Source organism: Vombatus ursinus, unplaced genomic scaffold (assembly GCF_900497805.2).
Source record: "Vombatus ursinus unplaced genomic scaffold, bare-nosed wombat genome assembly UNPS02007822.1, whole genome shotgun sequence".
NCBI lineage: Eukaryota > Metazoa > Chordata > Mammalia > Diprotodontia > Vombatidae > Vombatus > Vombatus ursinus.
This window is the reverse complement of record NW_020947600.1, coordinates 1,948,468-1,965,859: the sequence shown is the minus strand read 5'-3', so window position 1 is coordinate 1,965,859 and position 17,392 is coordinate 1,948,468. Positions and strand designations below refer to the sequence as shown.

The window sequence follows — 17,392 nt, the reverse complement described above, 5'->3', positions numbered from 1 at the left end:
ACGGGGGAGTCTTCATTCTATCCATCCTAGCCATAGAAGAAGAGTCTTCACACTGATCATTCCAGGCATGGGGGATTTTTCATTCTATCCATCCTAGCCATAGAAGATGGTCTTCACACTGTGATCACTCCAGGAATGGGGGAGTGTTTTTGTGATGGCCTGCAGGGCACAAGGAAATTTCCACCTTGCTTCTCTCATGGACAGAGGAGCCATTACTCTGCTCATTCCAAGGGACAGGGGGGTCTGTACCCATCTTTGAATCACAAAATCTTTGATTAAGAGGTCACCTATTCTAACCCCCTTCTTTTAGAGATGAACAAATTGAAGGGCTAGAGAGGTTAATTGATTCTTCTGACGTCATACCACTATCAAGTAGCTGAGCCCAAATCCTCTTTCTGTGTCATGTTCCTCTGTGTCAATCTGGTGAAACCTCTGGGCCCCTTCTCCAAATTGTTTTTAAATGCATAAAGGAAACCAATTATATTAAAATGAAATTATCAAAATATGTACCCCCCAAAAAGTTCACAGACCACCTGTTCTAACCTGTATGATACTAACACAATACACATTCCCATCAAACCATACATGCTCCTCTCAGGCAAGATAATACAACATACATGATACCACAAACTATATGTAGTTCTGCTAACACACATATCAATCAATCAATAAGCATTAATTAACTACCTACTATGTACCAGGCACTGTGTTAAGCACTATGGATACAAAAAGAGGCAAAAGACAGTCCCTGCCCTCAAGGAGCTTACAATCTAATGGGGAAGACAACATGCAAACAAATATATTCCAAACAAGCTATATACAGGATAAATAGGAAATAATTAATAGAAAGAATTAAGAGGGGTTAGGCAAAGTTTCCTATAGAAGGTAAAAATTTAGTTGGGACTTAAAGGAAGCCAGTAAGATGAGGAAGGAAAATCATTTCATGGATAAGGAATAGCCAGAGAGAATGCCTGCAGATGAGATGGAGTGTCTTGTTTGTGGGACAGTCAAGAGGCTAATGCCATTGAATCAATGTCTGAGGAGGGAAGGGGGCATATGCAGGAGATGTTGCAATGGTGAAATTGATGGGCATTGGCCACAGCTTAGACATGCTTGTAGGCAGTAGGAAATGAGCCATTAGGGAGGGAGAGATTGAAAATAAGTGATAGAGGTAGTCAGAAGCAAAACACTTTTGAGGAGGTGAGGGTGAAAGGAGAGGGAGAATAGAATAAATAGGGGGGAAATCATACAGTTAGCAATCATAACTGAAAAATTTTTAGAAGCAAGTTTCTCTGATAAAGGCCTCCTTTCTCAAATATAAATAGAGAACTGAGTCAAATTTGTAAAAATAAGACCCATTCCCCAAGTGATAAATGGTCAAAAGATATGAATAGTCAGTTTTCAGATGAAGTAATCCAAGCTTTCTATAGCCATATGAAAAAAATGCTTTTAATTACTATTGATTAGAGAAATGTAAATTAAAACAATTCTGAGGTACTACCTTACAGTAGGACAGAAAAGGAAGTTGACAAATGTTGGAGAGGATGAGGGAAAATTGAGACACTAATGCACTGTTAGTGGAGCTGTGAATTGATTCAACCATTATGCAGAGCAATTTGGAACTTATGTCCAAAGGACCATAAAATCATGCATACCCTTTGGCCCAACAATACCTAGGTCTGAACCCAAATGAAATAAAAAACAAAAAGGAAAAGGACCTATATGTACAAAAATATTTATAGCAGCTCTTTTCTGGTGGAAATTGGGGGGGATGCTTATCAATTGGGGAATGGCTGAACGAATTGTGGTATATGATTGTGATGGAATACTATTGTGCCATAAGAAACAATAAGCAGGCAGATTTCAGAAAAACCTGGAAAAAATTTACATGAGATGATGCAAAGTGAAAAGAAGAATATTGTACACAGTAACAGAAATATTGTAAAATAATAAACTGTGAGTGACTTAGCTATTCTCAGCAATACAATGATCCAAGACAACTCTGAAGGACTTATGATGAAAAATGCTATCTGTCATGGAATATTAGAGAAAGAACCAAAGGAGTCTGAATACAGATCAAAGCATACTTATTTTTACTTTCTTTATTTTTCTTGGATGATGAAAGGTGAAAAGCCAATAGACTTTGGTTGGATAAAGGGATTTCAGAATTTTCTAACATGGAGGTGGTACATTTGTGGGTGAATAGCAAGATCAAGAATATGGCCATCTTTGTATGTGGCTAAATTGAGGTGGAGGAATAGCTCCAATCAATATGTGTATTGAAGTCCCCTAGTATGAGGGCAGGAGTCAAGAAGGCGAGAAAAATTGTAAGCTGGGTATCAAACTCATTGAGGAAGGAAGGGGAATGACCTGGGGGTCTGTAGACAATAGCCACCAGGATTTTGATTGGGTAGTATATATGAATAGCATGAACTTCAAAGGAAGAAAGATTATTGAATTGATGGAGGAAGAAGGAGGACCTGGAAGTGGCAATGGGGAGCAAATAGCACTCTAACTCCCATGCCTCTACCAGTAAGCTGAAGAGAATAAGTGAGGGTGGCCAAGGATGCTGTTTCATTATGAGGAGTCAGGTTTCAGTAAGAGTTAGTAGATAGAACAGAGTAGGAGAGCAATAGATTTAAGATAAAAGGAAGTTCATTGCATATGAAACAGGCATTCCAGGGCACAGTGGAAGGGCTAGGTGGAGTCAGGATGAAACTTGGGGGTGGGAGGGTTGAGGAGGGTGGGAATGAGGAATTGGGTAGTAGGGGGTGAGTATGGGGTTTGGATGATGATCAGGAGTTCAGAGTCATTGGGCTGTGAAGGGTATGAACAGATGAGAATGTTCATCATTGAGTGGAAGGCACAAACACTCCTGTTATTCTCAAAGGACAGGTGCAGCAGGAGACAGGAGGCCCGAAGTCAAAGAGAAGGCTGCTCTTCCTTGCATTGGTTATCCACATCCCACCAACCTATATGTGGGATTTGCTAATACAGTGCACAGAATTCTACCAGTCCATATATAATTCTGTGAACTCATGCATGTTTCCACCAGCTTGATCCCAGAAACAACGACAGACCTTATCTAGCATCATTATTTGATTCCATTAAAACCAAGTGTTCAGGAAAAGAACATTTCTGGGGTCAGTGAGTTCCACAGGAACAATATTGTGAGTGTTGACAGTGGAGGATCAATTGATTCAGATGTTAAAACGGGCTTTGTTCTTCTGCAGTACCAGCATTGGTTGGAGGCATTATAACTAGGAGATGTCTGGTAGTGTTTCTGTCACTCACTAAAACATTACCCCACCTATATAAGAGCTCATCCACTTCTATAGACTCCCACTAGACCAAAGGTTTATTCAGTGTCTGCCATGTTCCAGGCACTGTGCTAGGCACTGGGAATAGTTCACTCTCCTGCCATAATGTACTGGTTCCCACCAACCCATGTGTGCCCACCATCCCATGTGTGATCTCCCCAAGTCATGTACAATTCCACCATCTTTCTGTGTTTCCATTTTCCCATATGTGTTCTCACAGCCAGTTCATGTATGGACCTACCAGCCCATTCAAGACCCCATCAATCTGTTTGTGACCTTGCCAACCCATATATGATTCCACCAGCCCACACACGATTCCACTGGTTTGTATGTGATGCCACCAGGCCATGTATGATCTCACCAACTCCTACCCCACACACTACCCAGTCAGAAAGAAATTCTCTCACTCTTGACTGACCTAGTTTCCTCAAGGTGTCCCCCCCCCCTCCACCGCCCACACACAGCTCCAGCCTTAGAGATAGCTCAGCCAAATGTTCTGCCAATGGCGTCTGATTCCTACCCCAACAAAACAATGGGAGGGAGGGACGGTGATTCCTCAGGGAGCCCCTGGCCCTGTGGCTGCCACCTGTCCCAAGGACAAATAGCCCTTCCTGTCCATTTACACAGCAGTATCTGCCTTAATGCTCTTATTAATACCCCCATTAATACTCTCCTGGCTCTTTCCATCAGCACTCTCATTCCTGTTCTCATTATCGCTTTCCCTAATGCCCTCATCAATGTTCTCCTTAATACTCTTGCTAATGCCCTCATTATTGCTTTCATTAATACTCTCATTACTGCTTCATTAGCATACTCTATAATGGTATCATTAGCATTCACATTAATACTCTCCTTAATGTTCACATTAGCATAGTCATTATGCTCTTAATACTTTAATTAACCCTGCCATTAATGTCACCAGTCGATCCCATTTTTATGGTACTTTGCAGTTTACAAAGTGAAAAGTAGTATGATATGGTGGGTAGAGCACCAGACTTGAAATCTGGGAGATCTGGATTCAAATCCCACCTCATGGACTAACTAGCTGCATGATCTTGGGCAAGTCATTTAAACATATCTGTGCCTCGGTTTCTTTATCTATACAATGTAGGGGTTAGGTTTCAGGGACTCCAAGGTTCCTTCCAGTTTAAATCCATGATTCTTTTATAACAATAATAGCTAGCATTTATATAGTGCCTACTGTGTTCAGTGCTTTACAAATATTATGTCATTTGATCCTTGCAAAAAGCCTGGGAGATGGGGCAGCTAGGTGGTGCAGTGGTTAGAGCACCGACCCTGAAGTCAGGAGAACCTGAATTCAAACCTGACCTCAGACCAAGCACTTGACACTTACTAGCTGTGTGACCCTGGGCAAGTCACTTAACCCCAATTGCCTAAAAAAAAAATCCTGGGAGATAGGTGCTAATATTATCCCCATTTTACAGCTGAGGAAACTGAGACAAACAAGTTAAATGACTTGTCCACTGGTCACTCAGTTAGTGGCTTTCACTCATTTTTGTCTTAATATTTTCAGTGTTCTAAAATCACTAGCCCTGAACTGGTTTGGGCAGGGGGAGTTCTCCCACAGTTGCTCCTTTATTGGGAGTTCAGCTTGTTTGATTAAACCTTTTCATTCTGGGCCCTTAGTCCCTTTTCTAGAGGGGATAATGGTTCAGGAAGAGAGGGACTGGATTAAATGGTTTCTGAGGGCTGTATTATGGTCAGTTGAAGCTTTTTTGTGGTGGGGAGGGAGACAAGAAAGAGGGAATATGGGAAGGAGAAGGCATGAGGAAGGGACATGATGTGTGTATGATAGGAAGTGGAGAAAGGAAGGCCTTGGGGATAAGGATGGACAGAAGAGGGAAGAAAGAGGGAGGGGAAGGGGAGAAAGAGAAGCACAGAGAAAGAGAGAGAGAGAGATCATAAAAGGGAGGAAGAAAAGGCAAGAAGCAGAGAAGGAAGAAGAAAAAAGGAGGAAGAGAGGGGAAGGGGAAGGAGGAAAGGTGAGTGTCACACAGTGAAATTCTGAGGTCCCAACATGTTGCCAAGGCCTGTCGATTTTACCTTCATAACATCTCTTCCATATGCCCACTTCTCTCCATTGTCACTGCTGCCATGTTGGTACAAGCCTTCATCACCTCACCCCTGGACTATTGCAATAGCCTGCTGGTGAATCTGCCAGCCTCAAGTCTCTCCCCACACTCTAGTCAAGCCTCCCCTGTGCTGTCAAAGTGATCTTCCTCAAGCAGAGGTCTCCTTCCCCAGTGCCCCACTCAATAAATCCCAGTTGTTCCCTATCCCCTCTAAGATCAAATATAAAATCCTCTGGTGTTCGTAACTTCATAACTGCTCTCCCTCCCATATTTCCAATCTTCTTACACCTTACACTCCCTTACCTACTCTTCAATCCAGTGACACTGACTTCCCTTCTGTTTTTCAAACAAGGCACTCCATTTCCTGACTCTAGGTATTTTCTCTGGCTGTCTGTCCTGGCTGGAATGCTCTCTCTCCTCATTCCTACCTACTGGTTTTCCCAGCCTTCTTCAAGTCCCAGCTACAACCCCATCTTCTATGGGAAGCCTTTCCTTATCACAATTCTAGAACCTCTCCTCTGTTGATTTGATTATTTCCCATTTATCCTATATATTTATATACTATACTATATGTGGTATATATAATATATATATATACATACACTATTTACAGTTGTTTGCATGTGGTCTTCCCCATTAAATTGTGGACTCCTGGAGAGCAGGACCTGTCTTTTATCTTTCTTTGAATACTCAGTGCTTTGCACAGTGCCTGGCACATAGTAGGTACTTAATAAATGTATATTGACTGACTGAAGATTAATGGTCTTCTCATGCCCTCTTGACATGGTGCTTATCATGGTCCTTGGTTCTTCTAATTCCTCCAACTTTCAGAGGTTCTGCTCTGAATGAGACAACCATAGCAGCCCAAGAGTGGAAAGTTATTCTCTGAGCCATAGGGACAATGACTAGAGCAATATCAATGCCAGGGTTGGATCTGGTGCCAGGACCACAAGGTCCCCACCTCTGCCAGAGTGAGCAGTGTCTCTGGTTTATCTTCAAATAGCAAAGTACGTTTTAGGGCACCTTGCCTCTCTTCTGAATTGCACTCAGGGCCCTAGGGCAGAAAACCCCCAGAAGCTCAAGGTGAGGGATAGGTTGATGAAATGCTGTTCTCAGCCCTAACTCTGCTGCTTCTGTCCTTGCCCCACAGTATGGGATCAAGAAGAAGGAGGAACGTGAGGCAGAGGCCCAGGCTGCAATGGAAGCCAACTCTGAAGGCAGCCTTACGCGTCCTAAGAAGGCCATTCCACCAGGTTGTGGCGATGAAGAAGAGGAGGAGGAAGAGAGCATCCTGGACACCGTCATCAAATACCTCCCTGGTCCTCTCCAGGATATGTTCAAGAAGTAATTCCCCATGAACTCTCAGACTGTTTCTACCATGAACAGCAAAGCAATGCCGTTCCCACCACTTGGTGGGAACACTCTCTATCTCGCCACCCACCATGCACCCCTCTGCTCACTCCATCTTCCTGCCCCCTCCCTCCCTGGCTTCCCCAGGCCCCTTGGCCAGGCCTATTTGTACATAATCCCTCCTCCCCACTCTCCCCAGTAGATGCCTCCCATCCATCAGATGTCAGGAGCAGAGTGCCGCAGTCTACTCAACTTTAATTATAAGCCATAGTACTAGGTGTGTTAGGAAACTCAGCTAATCAGGCACCTCTACACTCGACAGAGAAAAGGGGAGACCTCCCAGTGGCTTCTGGCCCCCAAATAGGCAGCACCATATTCCTGGAGAGCAAGCAGGGGCTGCTTTCAATTATCCATGGGATATTTGCCATGACCACCAATGGGCCAACAGACCGACGTTGGTCACATGGGGCTTCCCCACTCCTGTAGGTGTCTTCACCATTGCTGCCCTCTCCCAGGGAAAGGGAATTTGTCTCTCTGTGCAGGGACTCTTTGGAAAGGCAATCATTTGAAATGCAAATTTCCCATAGGAGGGCCAAGCCTTCCCAAATTTTTCTTGTGTTAATACCACTGCCACCCAGGTATCAGAATCCAGCCTAGGGTCTTATTCCACATAATTAAGAGGAAAGAAGAATATGCAAGGGAATGACTAGGGAGGAGGGAGAAAAGGGGTTCTGGGGTGTTCCCTGAAGTTTGGTGGCTTTATGTACAAAGCTTCTTGGAACATCCTAGAAAAGGGTCAGGCTACCCTTTCTGCCTCCATATTATGATTCACACACATGCATGGGCACACACACACACACACACACATGCCCCTTGGGACATACACTGTGGAACTGTCCTCCCACTGTGGACCATAAGATATTATCTAATCATCAATATTAGCATCTTGTGAGACATTCCCCTGTTGCCCCAGTGCTTGGGACAAGGATAGACTGTCTTTTTTGTTTTCTCATACTCTCCTGTAGGGACATGGAGGCAGAGGTCAGGGGGCAACTGGTATTACCTATTAGGATTTCAGAACAAGTATGAAAGGTCAAAGTTTCAATGCCACATCTTTCTTCCTGGGCACCACAGCCCTGCATGAAAGATGGAGCTATCATTAGAAACTGGAGCTTAGAGCTCATTGTTCTGAGACCCTACTGTCATGGAAACCAAACTCAGGAAAATAAGGATGAAACTGTCCCTAGAGAAAACTCCCTTCAGAGAGGAAGCCTACATTGCCTGTCCTGCCCCTCCAGGGTAGATTCAGGACTTAGGACCCTCTTCTTGAGCAGGGAGTGCCCTCCAAGACAGGGTTAGGACATGATGGATGTCATGGCCCCTGTCATCCACCTCACATTCTAGGATCCACCACTTCTTCCCCAGTTTGTCTTTCATTTTAAATGGACCTTTCAGTTTTAACAAATGATCTAAAACTGTCTATCTTTCTATCATCTGCCTTTCTATTTACCCATTATCTATCTGTACATCATCCAACCATCCATCCATCCACCATTCATCTCCGACTCTCTGTCGCTCTTTCTATCTCTCTGTCTATCTCCTTCTTTCTCCAAGAGGGTTCTTTCTATTCATGTCTTAGGATATTTCAGGCTAGAAGATTACCATGACAAATCTCTCCAAACTAGGCAGGAAAAATAGATATTTTTAAAGGGTAAGATTGGGAGGTGGTAAGAGAAAGAAACCAACTCAGTTACACCTGTAACAGGTCACACCTTGGATATTTTCAAATTTCTTTCTAAGGGTGGGGAAGGGAGTGCTGTTCTGGGAGGCCTGTTTGATAATCTATCTCTGAGATCTCTACCCAAGCTCTGGCCCCAGGGTTATGTCTCTAAACCATTTTTCCTACTTTCCATATTCCTCCTCACACTCACTGGGGGGTGGGTTGTACTCCCTAGGAGGCCCCCATCAGACCATGTGGACTAGAGAGGTGAGAACGGGGGAAGGGGAGAGGCTGCTATTTGGCGGCCCAGAGTGAGGATGCATTATTTCATTTCAAACTCTCAGTTCTGGATTGCTGAGGCCAAGAATGATGAGAAGGTTGAAATGAATGGCCTGTGTATGTATTGGAAATCTTTTCTCCAAAAAATACTGAGCTCAAGAATCACACTATAGGGCCTCCTGGGGCTTGATGGATCACTGTGCCTTCTGGGACAACTTGGAGCTGGGAGAGGACCGTTTGTGCAGAAAATAAATCATGAAATCTATTAGTGTCCCTCAAGGGAGTCTGGATCTCACATTGTTTTAGCTTCATTCTTTTCCCAAACCCTCTCTCTCTCTCTCTCTGTCTCTCTCTGTCTCTCTCTCTCTGTCTCTCTGTCTCTCTGTCTCTCTCTCTCTCTCTCTCTCTCTCTTTCTCTCTCTCTCTCTCTCTCTTTCTCTCTCCTCTGCTAGAGCTTAGTAGAATGCTACTCAGCATTCTCAGCAGAAGAACTGACCATTGCTTACTCACTTTGGAGTTTCTCTGTAAGCCCTTCTCTCTCTGGTTCTTCCCAAAGAAAGCAAATCTGGAGCCCACCACCTCCCTTAGAAGTACTATCAATTTCTGCCCTGTCAGTGCCCATCCCTGAAGAGTGGGAAGAAGATGAGAATGCAGGGAAGGAATTTTGTCTTGTTTTAGTTACAGGGTTGACCAAATTCATCACCAGATCCAAAAATGGGCCATCCATGCTGAAATATTCCTTTGGCCCCCGTAATCAAGACTATTTTGACCCATGCCCTTATATCCTTTCTAAAATTGCAGAGACCTTTGGCTAACCCCATACCTGTACCCTGTGTCCCGGAACTTGTCCTCAGTGATGGACTGGAGGCAGGTATAGGACTCCCAGGCTGGATTCTAACCTTAATTTTGTCCTCCACTTTCATCTGGTTTTCATATACTATGTTGAATCTCAGGTAAGTGAGGTCTTCTGTTTTGGGTGAGTCTTTATTCAGACAGTAAGGGTTCAGCCGCTGTGGGTGACCCACCAGACATCTGGCAAAAGCAACCTCTCTGTCCTGATAAAGGCGCTATCCAAATCTCCACTTCTCGGAGGGCAAATAGTTTAGTTTGGCACTGACCTTCATGACCTTACATCGATCCTTAGAGAAAGCCATATAAATCAGACTGCAATATTAATTATGAATGCTACTCTACATTACAGGAGAATAGACCATGTGCTAACTCAACTTTGGAGTTTCTCTGTCCGTGTTTCTAGCTCTATGTCTTAGCCAAGTACCTCCCCCACCCCCTCCCTCTTTCTAGCTGTAGGGGGGAGAGAGAAATAAGAATGCTGCTGACCCCTGTGCCGCTCCTTTGTGTGCGTGTGATGTTTTTAGGAACCTGCTATCGTGACTGGCCGTGGTCGTGACTGTAACATTTGTTATCCTGTGTGTACCCACTCTATGTCTCTGCGCATTTTATCCTGTCCCCGAGATGAAATGCATCATGTCGTCAGTCAGTAAATCATGGGAGGGAGGTGGGAGGGGGAGTGGGAGGGGAATGTCTTTTCAAATTGCTTGTTTTCACAAATGCAAACTTTGAGTAGACGGGGCATTTCCCAATAGCAATGAGCTTGTCCTCCCAGTTTCCAGATGCGTGGAGCCCCTCCCGGGCACGGTGCGGGGCCAAGGACCACCCGTGCATGGTGGAGACATGTGGATGTCCACCCCATGGTGCTTTGCCTGCTTCTCTTCCTGCATGATGTGGTGATTAATGTAATGTTCTTTTCCAATGGAATCGCGGCCAATAAAGAATTACATGATCTCACTCCCTGTGACTTTTCTTATTTTCTCAGAGACAGGACTAGGGGAGATGGGAAGGCAGTCAACCCACTGCTCAGTTGCCTGCATGCCTGGTCTAGACTGTCCTGGCCATGCTATGGAGGAGGATTAAAGGAGCATAGAATGATAGCCCGGGACCAGGGATTTTAGGTATCATTTAATCTTACTCCATTTGACAGATCAGAAAACTGAGGCACAGAGGTCTAGAAGGATGAGATGGGGTTCTGGACTCAGAATCCTGAAGTCAAGGGTAAGACACAGGACTCACCCATGGGAAAGAGTGAAGAAAACAGGACAGCATATGGTCAGTGGACTAGTGAGTGGAACTTGGTTCCTCCTGTAGTAGTGAGAGGAAGGAGGGCTAAGAAGGGAGGTAGGATGTAGGATGGCTAGGCTAAAAGAACTTCAGGATCATGGAATCCCCGAATTCCAGAGTTGAAAAAGACCTTAGAGGGCATCTAGTCCAACCCTAGGAGCAAGAATGCCGCTACATTTCCAATAAGTGGTGAAGAGCTCTTCTGATGACTCATGAACACTTGGCTAATGATAGAGTGAACCTAATAAGTGAAAATATATTTGTCTGAAATCCCTAGAATCTTATTAAAAGGACTTTAAACTAAAAAGGGAGAGGGAGGGAGGAAACTGGCTGCAAAAGTCTGCCAGAATGCTACAAAGGTATAACAGGTAAATGTAACAAGTAAAAGCAGGTAAAACAGAAATAAAAACAGCAATAGAGGCCAGTAATGCACAAAAGATGATAATTTAGGAGGGCATCAGCAATAAAACCCTTGGCCTCAGATAGTGTCTTAGACTCAAAGGGCTAATTCTAAGAGTGGAAGAGGTGATCAATCTCTCTCTCCCATTCCCCAATATTGAGCAGCTAATGCTCTTTAAAAGGATAGTTAAATGGTAAACATTGCTGCCATACCAGCTCAAAGAGAAAAGTCAACCCAGTATAAAACTCACGTATACTCCAGCTTTGGGGCCTATCGTAGGATACTGAAGCTGGCTGTATCTTAGATGAATAGTGAGTGCAGAGAATATGAAAGCTTCCCTGGCTACTTTGAGTACTTCAGCCCGGTAGAGCTCTTGGTCTTATACCAGAGGTCAACACACTAAGATAAGTACCAGTATTTATGTCAAGGCCATCACATGATTCTTCAGTAGCAATGCAATTTGAGGTTAGATTATGCGTGACAATAGGTAATTGGACAGATGACAGTTAACAGGGATCTGTGTTTCATCAGTGTATGTAACATCTCATGAGAAAACTCCCTCTATGAATGCAGATGGGCAAGTACTCTGCAACTTTTAGTTTTAGGTAATTATGAGCTAGCACTGAGAGTTTAAGTGATTTGCTGGGGTCCAATGTAACTTTAAAAAAATTTTAATTAAATTTTTAAAAAAGTCTAGCTTTTTTGATCAGCATTGATGTTTTGGGAGAGCTAATTGGTGTGGGCACACAAGCCGGAGCTGCAGATGGACTTTTTTGATTTCAGACTGGCCTTCCGGCAGCTCAGCCTTTAATTCAGTACTCTCAGGGGCCTAAGAAACACTTGCCTCTTATCAGGAGGAACCCCTATAGTGGGCAATTTCTCATAATTAGCCAAAGGATGCCATGCACTCAGTGATCTTTGGAAGCAGCTGTTAGGTCAAGGTGAGCAGCTGAACCACTTCAGGTACTAATAATTATCCTGAGAATATCCTAAACTCAGTATCCTGAGCTACTATAATTTAGAGGGTTGGGAATTGGGACAAAGCCAAGTCAGACTGCTTGCAAAGAGATATCAATTGAGAAAAACAGTTGAACTTTTAGCATGCAAGCTATGAGGTTACAAACAGTTATACTTTAAAGAAAACTATTAGCTCTAAAAATGAAAGTAAAAAATGATTATGATAAATTAGACTCAGTAGAAATGTTTCTTTTCCTTAGGAAAGGAGTCTCCCCCAAATGGAGTTGCACTTGGACTCCCAGTATTTAGTAAGTGATAAATGAATTCAAATCCCAGGTCGGGGACTGGTCTGTTACTTAGCTGTACTTTTGCAAGCAGAAATTCCTACAATAACACCTTGAACCATGAGGAAAGGTGGGTTACTACAGTCAAATAAGTTACTGGTCACCCAGAGCAGATGTTTACATATAAATCCACAATGTACGGGTGCTAAACAAGTTGAACCAGAGAATCTAATACAAGGAGGAAAATTTGCCTCTATAGTTACTGCTGAGACTTCATGGAATTGAACTCACAACTAAAATAGCTTGGGAACGGTATATCTTATTTAAAAAAAAAAGAATAGAATAGGGCTGGTGAAATAGTGTTGTGTATTTAGAAAGACAAAGTGGTGAAGAAATCTAGGATCTGGGGAAAGATCATTTGGGTGAGGACCACTTAAGATTTAGAGGGGTCCTAGACCCTTCTGATCTTCATTAGCTCAAGGCTCTTCTGGATAAAAACTGGGTTCAAATTGAGTCCTTATTTCTTGTCCCATATATCTTGCCTTCCTTTTAGGAGGTGACTCTAGGGACTTTCAGCTAGACTTTTCCAAGGCTGCCTTGGTCCAATTTTTACATCTTAAAATTAGGCCCCGATGTCCTTTCTGAACCTATATTGGATATTGATGGGCTATAAATCCTGATGAGTCAGTTCAGAGCATGCCCAAATAGCTTCTCCCACCAAATGAACTTTTTGTATTTAGCTTGAAATGTGAATAAATCTTCTGGGCATGATGGTGCATGCCTCTAACCCCTACTAGTGGGGAGACTGAGGCTGGTGGATTGCTTGAGCTTGGGAGTTCTGAGCTGCAGTGATCTAAAGCTGATTGGGTGTCTGCCCTAAGTCCAATACCAATAGGATGAGCCTCCAGGAGAGAGTCAGACTGTCTAAGAACAGGTAAATTGGCCTAGATAGAAAATGGAGCAAGTCAAAGCTACCATGCTGATCAGTAATGGGATCAAGACCATGAAAGACTTCTGTACTTCCAGACTAAGTGAGTCAGGAAGACCAAATCTCAAAAAAAATTTTTTTTAAATTAATAAATCATCTGAGTTTCCAGTGGAGGCAGAGAAGCTTCAGTGTCCCAGCTTGAATTATGATTAAAACCTACCACTGAAAAATTGGATTGGAAACCAACCCTTCTCTTCTTGTCTAATCTTGCCCAGTTCCTTGGGGAGCTAGAAATTTCAAAAGAATCTCTCTTTCCCCAGAGTTGGCCTGTATCTTCACTGACCCAGGCAGGAGCTTCAAGCCAGGTAGCTACGTGCATAGGAGTTGATGGCTGAGAGATGTTGCCTTCACCAAGTGGGATGTCACCTTCAAATTTCCTCTCTGGCTAGAAATCCCCTATTAGGGTCACTTCTAACCATCTCCATCCCAGGCTGGCTACAGTATGGTCATCATCCCCATCTCCTCTACACTGAAACCTTGGATCCCACCCCCTGGAACACTGGGCTCTGACAGGTGAGCTTTCTCCTTGTCTTGATGGGAACCAGTCACCTCATGCCACCTCTCTCCCATTCTCATTTTTAGTTTCTCATGTGTTATCTTTTCCTTTTAGAATGTAAACTTCTTGAGGACGGGGACTATCTAGCTTGCTTGTTTTTGTACCCTCAGAGCTTAATGTAAGCAGTTAATAAATGCTTCATCTATTTATTTATCTATCCCTTGGGTCACACAACAGTGATCACCAGACGTGACTTTGAAAATAAGTGTTTTTGGGGGGGCAGCTAGGTGGTGCAGTGGATAGAGCACCGGCCCTGGATTCAGGGGGACCTGAGTTCAAATCTGGCCTCAGACACTTGACACTTACTAGCTGTGTGACCCTGGGCAAGTCACTTAAACCCACTGCTCAGCCAAAAAAAATAAAATAAAATAAACAGAAAATAGCATTTTGTAAAATGGAACTGAATGAGACCTGTTCCTCCCTCCTTCCCCTCATCCCACCCCTAAGGATTTTTCTATGTCTTTAAGAAGTTGCCAGTAAGTAAAAGACAGAAAGAAAGGGCCCAGATATACCTAAATATTTATAGTGGCATTTTTTGTGGTTGTAAAAAACTGGAAACTTTGGGGATACAAGGATAAAATACGGCATCTTCCCTGCCCTCAGGGAGTCTACACTCTAGTGGATGGAAAGACATATACACAAATAATTATTTTACATGGGAGAAAGACAAGTGAAATACAGAGATGCAGGCAGAGTATGAAAAGAAATCTAAGGACAGAGAAGTATACCACCAGATGGTACCCACTCACAGCAAGGAAAGGGTCGCTTCATCCCAGGGCCTTCTAGCCCACTCTTATTGGCACAGTGGCTGTTTCCAAGATTGAATTCCCTATCAGAAGTGCGGTGATATTTCTTACCAAAATCTCCAGCAGATTGCAAATCCCCAGGTCTTTCAGATGTTGGTGCTGCTGCGGCAGATGGCATCGAAGGAGCTACCCACCCACAGATTTCTTCTTGAAAACAGGAGTGTAAATTTGTCAAGGACACAGGGCTAGAGTACACACTGATTGCCTCAGGGAAGCTTTTACTCAAAAACAGACGTGCCTCTCCACCAGATACGCTTTTTTGGCAGGGTTACAAGACAGATGAGAGGCAGCTTGGTCTAACAGATTGCCTTGGGGTCAGGAAGACCTGGGTTCAAATCGGTAGGTAGCTATGTTCTAACCACTTCATGTGCTGCCTGTGTGACCATAGACAGAGTCACTTAACTTCTCAGTGAATACAGGTAAACTCGCTGAATCTCTAAGTCACTTAGGAGATTCTCATCTGCATTGGTAGAGGGAGTTTCCACACTGGAAGTTCCCCAGCACTTATGTAATTGCAAGGCCTGACCATGGGGAGGGGGCAGAGCCAAGATGGCAGAGTAAAAGCAGTGACTTCCTTGAACTCTCCCCCAAACCCCTCCAAATACCTCTAAAAAATGACTCTAAACAAATTCTAGAGCAGCAGAACATACAAAAAGACAGAGTGAAACAAATTTCCAGCCCAAGACAACCTGGATGGTTGATGGGAAAGGTCTGTTGCACCAGACTGGAGATGGAGCCCCAGCAAACCCAGAGCAGGCCTCAGGGGATTGAATCACAGGCAGCTGTGGTGGTTTCCAGATTTCTCAACCCACAAATGGCAAAGACAACTTAGAAGGTCAGTAGGAAAGGTCTGTCAGACCTGGGTGAGAGAGGAGCATGGTCAGGCCCCAGCCCTGGAACAGCCCCAGGATGGCAGCAGTTGCTTCCAGAGCTCTTGGCCCACAGACAATGGGAGGATCAGAGGGGGATTGCAGGATCTCTTTGATGGCACTGAAGCAGGATTCTACTGGCAGTGGAGAGAGAATCCTCCTCACAGTTCCAAGGCAGAAGAGTGTTTGTGGTCACTCATAGACCAGAGCACAGGCTAGGAGAGGAGTAAATACCTCTCCTTTGATCATACCACCTTGGAAGAACTGAAAATTTACAGGTCCCTGGAAGTATATCTAAAAACAGCTGCACAAAACCCCTGAAGCTTGGGACAAGACATTCTCCACACTGGAAACAGACCCCTACCTTAACAAAGAGTTTATAACTCAAGTAATTGGCCGGGATCATGAGCAAGCAGTGCAAAAAGAGTCAGACTGTATTATCTCACTTTGGTGACAAAGAAGATCAAAACATACAACCAGAAGAAGACAACAAAGTCAAAGCTCCTACATCCAAAGCCTCCAAGAAAAATATGAATCAGTCCTAGGCCATGGAAGACCTCAAAAAGGATTTTGAGAAGCAAGTAAGAGAAGTAGAGGAAAAGCTGGGAAGAAAAATAAGAGTGATACAAGAAAATCGTGAAAAACAAGTCAATAGCTTGTTTAAGGAGACCCAAAAAAATACTGAAGAAAATAACATCTTAAAAAAGACTAACCCAAATGCAAAAGAGGTCCAAAAAACCAGTGAGGAGAAGAATGTCTAAAAAAACAGAACTGGCCAAATGGAAAAGGAAGTCCAAAAGCTCACTGAAGAAAATGATTCTTTAAAAATTAGAATGGAAGCTAATGACTCTATGAGAAATCAAGAAATTATAAATTATAAAACAAATTATAAAACAAATTATAAAACAAAACCAAAAGAATGAGAAAATAGAAGACAATGTGAAAAATCTCATTGGAAAAACAACTGACTTGGAAAATAGATCCAGGAGAGAGAATTTTAAAATTATTGGACTACCTGAAAGCCATGATCATAAAAGAGCCTAGACATCATCTTTCAAGAAATTATCAAGGAAAATTGCCTTGATATTCTAGAATCAGAGGGTAAAATACAAATTGAAAGAATCCACTGATCCCCTCCTGAAAGAGATCCCCAAAGCAAAACTTCTAGGAATATTGCAGCCAAATTCCAGAGTTCTCAGGTCAAGGAGAAAATTTTAGCAGCTTCTACATTAAGGGATTGGAGGGCTTGGAATAGAGATCAAAGGAGCTAGGATTAAAACCAAGAATCAACTATCCAGCAAAACTGAGTATAATCCTTCAGAGGAAAAAAATAGATATTCAACAAAATAGAGGACTTTCAAACATTCTTGATGAAAAGACCAAGAGTTGAATAGAAAATTTGACTTTCAAATAAAAGACTCAAGAGAAGCATGAGAAAGTAAAGAGGAAAGAGAAATCATAAAAGACTTACTAAAGTTGAACTGTTTTCATTCCTACATGGAAAGATGATATTTGTAACTGATGAGACCTTTCTTAGTATTAGGGTAGTTGAAGTAAATGTATACATATAGACAGAGGGCACAGGGTGAGTTGAATATGAAGGGATGATAGCTAAAAAATAAAATTAAGTGACA

At 43.2% G+C, this 17,392-nt stretch overlaps 1 protein-coding gene across 1 annotated transcript in view; it reads left to right on the top strand.

The window, feature by feature from the left end:
• The window catches only part of LOC114034006 (complexin-1-like), a 32,214-nt gene extending 25,453 nt beyond the window's left edge, over window positions 1-6,761 (top strand). Inside the window, exon 4 of the mRNA XM_027849651.1 lies at window positions 6,564-6,761. Within this exon, the coding sequence (XP_027705452.1) occupies window positions 6,564-6,761 (198 nt within the window). The remainder of the gene's footprint in view (window positions 1-6,563) is intronic.
• Window positions 6,762-17,392: the final 10,631 nt, after the last annotated feature.